Source organism: Eptatretus burgeri, chromosome 2, assembly GCF_056783735.1.
Source record: "Eptatretus burgeri isolate ZD-2024b chromosome 2, Ebu_testis_v1, whole genome shotgun sequence".
Classification (NCBI taxonomy): domain Eukaryota; kingdom Metazoa; phylum Chordata; class Myxini; order Myxiniformes; family Myxinidae; genus Eptatretus; species Eptatretus burgeri.
The window spans coordinates 84442093-84448934 of NC_140962.1; the positions used below are offsets into that span (position 1 = coordinate 84442093).

A 6842-nucleotide genomic window follows, 5' to 3' on the forward strand; every position below is an offset into this window, starting at 1 on the left:
GCGAGAGTATACAGGTCCAGGTACCTGTGAAAGCGACAAAACTACCTGTGAGGGTATGCAGGTGTCAGTACCTGTGAGAGCGACAAAACTACCTGTGAGGGTATGCAGGTCTCGGTACCTGTGAGAGTTACAAAACTACCTGTGAGGGTATCCAAATCCAGGTCCGATGAAAGCTAATAAACTACCTGTACGAGTATCCAGGTACCTGTAAAAGCTACGAAATTACCTGTGTGAGTATCCAGGTACCTATGAAAGCTACTAAACTACCTGTATGAGTATCCAGGTCCAGGTACCTATGAAAGCTACTAAACTACCTGTATGAGTATCCAGGTCCAGGTACCTATGAAAGCTACTAAACTACCTGTATGAGTATCCAGGTCCAGGTACCTATGAAAGCTACTAAACTACCTGTATGAGTATCCAGGACCAGGTACCTATGAAAGCTACTGAACTACCTGTACGAGTATCCTGGACCAGGTACCTATGAAAGATACTAAACTACCTGTATGAGTATCCAGGTCCAGGTACCTGTGAAAGCTACAAAACTACCTGTATGAGTATCCAGGACCAGGTACCAATAAAAGATACTAAACTACCTGTATGAGTATCCAGGACAAGGTACCTATGAAAGATACTAAACGACCTGTAAGAGTATCCAGGATCAGGTACCTATGAAAGCTACTGAACTACCTGTATGAGTGTCCTGGACCAGGTACCTATGAAAGATACTAAACTACCTGTAAGAGTATCCAGGACCAGGTACCTTTGAAAGATACTAAACTACCTGTATGAGTATCCAGGACCAGGTACCTATGAAAGATACTAAACGACCTGTAAGAGTATCCAGGACCAGGTACCTATGAAAGCTACTGAACTACCTGTATGAGTGTCCTGGACCAGGTAGCTATGAAAGATACTAAACTACCTGTAAGAGTATCCAGGACCAGGTACCTTTGAAAGATACTAAACTACCTGTATGAGTATCCAGGACCAGGTACCTATGAAAGCTACTAAACTACCTGTATGAGTATCCAGGACCAGATACCTATGAAAGCTACTAAACTACCTGTATGAGTATCCAGGACCAGGTACCTATGAAAGATACTAAACTACCTGTATGAGTATCCAGGTCCAGGTACCTGTGAAAGCTACAAAACTACCTGTATGAGTATCCAGGACCAGGTACCATGAAAGATACTAAACTACCTGTAAAACTATCCAGGACCAGGTACCTATGAAAGATACTAAACTACCTGTATGAGTATCCAGGACCAGGTACCTATGAAAGATACAAAACTACCTGTATGAGTATCCAGGACCAGGTAAACTATGAAAGCTACAAAACTACCTGTATGAGTATCCAGGACCAGGTACCTATGAAAGATACTAAACTACCTGTATGAGTATCCAGGACCAGGTAAACTATGAAAACTACCTGTATGAGTATCCAGGACCAGGTACCTATGAAAGATACTAAACTACCTGTATGAGTATCCAGGACCAGGTACCTATGAAAGCTACAAAACTACCTGCATGAGTATCCAGGACCAGGTACCTATGAAAGATACTAAACTCCCTGTATGAGTATCCAGGACCAGGTACCTATGAAAGCTACAAAACTACCTGTATGAGTATCCAGGACCAGGTCCCTATGAAAGATACTAAACTCCCTGTATGAGTATCCAGGACCAGGTACCTGTGAAAGCTACAAAACTACCTGTATGAGTATCCAGGACCAGGTTAACTATGAAAGCTACAAAACTACCTGTATGTGTATCCAGGACCAGGTACCTATGAAAGATACTAAACGACCTGTAAGAGTATCCAGGACCAGGTACCTATGAAAGCTACTAAACTACCTGTATGAGTATCCAGGACCAGGGACCTATGAAAGATACTAAACTACCTGTATGAGTATCCAAGTCCAGGTACCTGTGAAAGCTACAAAACTACCTGTATGAGTATCCAGGACCAGGTACCAATAAAAGATACTAAACTACCTGTATGAGTATCCAGGACCAGGTACCTATGAAAGATACTAAACGACCTGTAAGAGTATCCAGGATCAGGTACCTATGAAAGCTACTGAACTACCTGTATGAGTGTCCTGGACCAGGTACCTATGAAAGATACTAAACTACCTGTAAGAGTATCCAGGACCAGGTACCTTTGAAAGATACTAAACTACCTGTATGAGTATCCAGGACCAGGTACCTATGAAAGATACTAAACGACCTGTAAGAGTATCCAGGACCAGGTACCTATGAAAGCTACTGAACTACCTGTATGAGTGTCCTGGACCAGGTACCTATAAAAGATACTAAACTACCTGTAAGAGTATCCAGGACCAGGTACCTTTGAAAGATACTAAACTACCTGTATGAGTATCCAGGACCAGGTACCTATGAAAGCTACTAAACTACCTGTATGAGTATCCAGGACCAGATACCTATGAAAGCTACTAAACTACCTGTATGAGTATCCAGGACCAGGTACCTATGAAAGATACTAAACTACCTGTATGAGTATCCAGGTCCAGGTACCTATGAAAGATACTAAACTACCTGTATGAGTATCCAGGACCAGGTACCATGAAAGATACTAAACTACCTGTAAAACTATCCAGGACCAGGTACCTATGAAAGATACTAAACTACCTGTATGAGTATCCAGGACCAGGTACCTATGAAAGATACAAAACTACCTGTATGAGTATCCAGGACCAGGTAAACTATGAAAGCTACAAAACTACCTGTATGAGTATCCAGGACCAGGTACCTATGAAAGATACTAAACTACCTGTATGAGTATCCAGGACCAGGTACCTGTGAAAGCTACAAAACTACCTGTATGAGTATCCAGGACCAGGTCCCTATGAAAGATACTAAACTCCCTGTATGAGTATCCAGGACCAGGTACCTATGAAAGCTACAAAACTCCCTGTATGAGTATCCAGGACCAGGTGCCTATGAAAGATACTAAACTACCTGTATGAGTATCCAGGACCAGGTACCTATGAAAGCTACAAAACTACCTGTATGAGTATCCAGGACCAGGTACTTATGAAAGATACAAAACTACCTGTATGAGTATCCAGGACCAGGTACCTATGAAAGCTACAAAACTACCTGTATGAGTATCCAGGACCAGGTACTTATGAAAGATACAAAACTACCTGTATGAGTATCCAGGACCAGGTAAACTATGAAAGATACAAAACTACCTGTATGAGTATCCAGGACCAGGTACTTATGAAAGATACAAAACTACCTGTATGAGTATCCAGGACCAGGTAAACTATGAAAGATACAAAACTACCTGTATGAGTATCCATGTCCAGTTTTTCCTGAATCCCAATCCGACCACTCCCTTTGCTATCGACTTCAGGTCCAAGGGAATTTTAGAACTATGTACTGTACTGTACTGTAAACACTTTACACCACAATACAATGGACAGCGATCCAAGCACAGATCCCCGAGATACTCCAGAACTCACAACTCCCGAGTCCGACATCTTCCCACTGATAACCACCGTTTTCCTCCCATCCCCACTCACATCACAAATGTATTATTAACGTATTTCACAATAAAAACGTTCCTGTTGTCTTGTTGTGTGTTCATCGTAATAAATCAGGAAAGTTCTTTCCACTCACCATGCTTGAATTCCAGTACGAATTCACACACGTGGGAACTTACACACTTCCTGTTTCCGTCCTTTTGTCTGACACGTGACGACATGAGGCCCATGTGAAACACGCGACAAAACAAAAGCAACATCAGGGTTTTTAAACATTTACCACACCATTCACAGGTATATATTTATTTTTAAATCTTTCACCGTATTAGGAGCATATGGAAGAATACATGCAGTTATAGAAGGAAAAATAGCACAGCCGAGCTTACATTTACTATAATACACCCCAAAAAGCGTTGCAACGATGTATGCTGTTTTTGCGATTAAAATATCTGTTTTCCCGGTTTTTGCTCGACTCCCAACGACAACATAACCTGAGTAATTGGGGCTTCGGAAACAGGATGTTCCACGACCAATGAGCCTTCCACCGGGTGTTCCGTCCGCTCACAATGGCAGGACAGCCCCGAGGCCCGAGGACGGGATGCGCACGCGCCTCTCTCATCCGCCAAGCCGGTTTGAATCTTGACCCACCTAAAAATCGCAGGCAGGGCAAGACATCGATGGTTGGATTGTTAAACATGCCACAGTGGCATTCGCGAAGAGTCGGCAAGCTTTCTCCGGCACCCTGAACAATTACTGTCTGGGGGGCACTGCATCGGCAGCACCGCGGTGCTCCAAACAAAAATATGATGCAAACCCCCAAAGTTCTGCACACAAAAGAAATGACGTCGCACAACCATGGATACTTGTAACCAACCACAAACTTCCGTGCGAAGGAAATACTTTATCTTTTTTCTCTTAACTAGATAACTAGATGATGTTCACGGTAAACGTCCCCACACCGTCTCTTAACTAGATAACTCGATGATGTTCACGGTAAACGTCCCCACACCTTGAGAAGGACTTGGTGCGAGGCAACTCCTCTGGTGGAAAATTAGTAATTACATCTATTCTGAGGTAAATGTTACAAAGTGGCTTTTTATTCTCGTTCTCGAGTGTTTTTATAACTACCAAAGATGATAAATGTAATGTCCGAGGTGCAGCGGAACATGGGGAGCGAGAGCGAGAGCGTGAGCGTGAGCAGCAGCTCCGCTTTATTGCGCGCTCGGATGTACATTATTACCACCACTCGAGCGGGCGAGTCATGATACACGAAAACCAATCACGTGATACAGCACACTCCTCCCCTCGTAAAATGACAATTCCAATGATGAAATGACAATTATAACATGACCAAACGAAACCAATCAACATTTAAAATCCTCCAAGTACCGCGGCCTTCTCCTGACCCGCCTCGGGCGGGCAGCGCCGCCAGACGGCCCAGGCTCAGACGCCTCCCAGCTAGGTCGAGGTGACACCCTCGCCGGACTTGCCCCATCCGCAACAACAACCGCCCTCCCCACCCCCCGACAAGCTTGCTCGTCGTCCTGAGGCAGGACTGAATCAGGTGAACACCCTGTGGGCGTCGACACGTCCGGCCCTGGCGATACAACGTCTGGCCACGGCGACATCACAGGTGGGGGTCCCACATCGCTCGGCACGGGGGGGGGGGTGACGCTGAACAGCGATCATGCATTTGGTCCACGTGCCGCTTCCACACCTCCCCACCATCAGTCCGCACCATGCAATTCGCCGGCCCCAGTACCACAGAGACCACAGCCGGCACCCATTTGGAACCATGGAAATAATCGCGCACCATTACCCGCTGTCCCACATCGAAGCCGCGCAGCAGCGTCGGGCACAACACCCCACTCACCGACCCTCCAGGTCGCAGCAAATCCAGTCTGGACCGCAATGCCCGTCCATAGAGATGAATGGCAGGAGAATCACCCGTGACAGGATGAATCGCGTTCCTGTAATGGAGCAAAAAGACATCGACCACCGTCTGCACAGGTGCACCCCCCTCCCCCCCCCTGCGCAAAGCCCGTTTCAACATCTTAACAAACGACTCGTCTGCCCGTTCGTTGCAGGATGATACGGTGCGGACCTTAGATGGCGAATACCATTTTGACGCATAAACTCATCAAATACACCTGCGATGAACTGTGGACCATTATCAGAGACCAGAACCTCGGGTAATCCTTTATGAGCAAAGATCGTCCGCAGTTTCTCTACTGTAATGTTTGCTGATGTATGCTGCATTATTACAACCTCCGGCCATTTAGAGAATGCATCGATCACAATCAAAAACATTTTGCCATTAACCGGCTCCACAAAATCCACATGGACCCTGCCAGACCCTGTCTGGGGTAGGCCATAGTCCCGAAGCTCGACGCGGGTTATCAGCATCTGTTTGGCACATGGTGCAACGTTTAACCATCTCCTCAATGTCTTTGTCCAACCCCGGCCACTACAACAGGCTACGAGCAAGACTCTTGGTCTTCACGACGCCAAGGTGACTGACATGCAGTTCTTCCAAACACCGCTGCCTGAACTTCGGTGGAATCACCGCTCTCATTCCACACATAACGCACCGTTGGACCGACAGTTCCGATGCGCACGACGTGAAAGGCTGAAATGCCGGTGTTGAAGGTAGAGTGCTCCAATTCCCCGTAGAAATCGCCTGGACGACACGGGCGAGCACCGGATCATGAGCCGATTCCACCGCGACCTGTTTGGCCGTGATTGGCCCGCTTTGGAGCTGGCTCAGTGCAAACACATCAACCCGGTCGGCCGATTCAGACGAAGCTGGACCCTCCGCGCAAGGCAAGCGCAAGAGCCCGTCACAGTTAGCATGCTTTTCGGTGCTTCAGAACTGAATAACGTAGCTGTAAGCAGCAAGAAATAAACACCACCGCTGTATTCGCGCGGCCGCCACCACCGGTACCCCGCGTTCAGGTCTCAGGATGTATTGAAGTGGTTTGTGATCCGTCTGCAAAGTGAAATGCCGCCCCAACAGGTATTGATGAAACCTCCGCACACCCCAGACGAGGCTGAGAGCCTCGCGCTCGATCTGGGCATATTCCCGCTCTGCTGCGGACAGGGTCCGGGATGCAAAACAAACAGGCCGCTCGGAACCATCGTCCATCCTGTGGGAGAGCACTGCCCCGATGCCATATGCAGAGCTGTCGCATGCCAATAAGAGCGGGCGTGGAGGCTCGTAGTGCACGTGGACTGTATCCTCTGTGAGCAGCCGCTTGACGCGGTCGAACGACGCCTGGTGTGCATGCCCCCAGGCCCAGCGCTCGTCCTTCCTGAGCAACCGCGT

General features: G+C 47.1%; 1 protein-coding gene across 3 annotated transcripts in view; it reads right to left on the minus strand.

Annotated features, from left to right (window-relative positions):
- Positions 1 to 3786, minus strand: part of FCF1 (FCF1 rRNA-processing protein) — a 48724-nt gene extending 44938 nt beyond the window's left edge. For 2 of the 3 annotated variants that reach the window (XM_085870111.1, XM_085870108.1), the window contains exon 1: positions 3497 to 3529. In XM_085870111.1, coding sequence (XP_085726237.1) covers positions 3497 to 3514 — 18 coding nt within the window. In that variant the 5' untranslated portion in view covers positions 3515 to 3529. Of the gene's footprint in view, positions 1 to 3496; positions 3530 to 3653 lie in introns of those variants that run through there. The other variant, XM_085870110.1, reaches the window with a different exon arrangement.
- Between the last annotated feature and the right edge of the window lie 3056 nt (positions 3787 to 6842).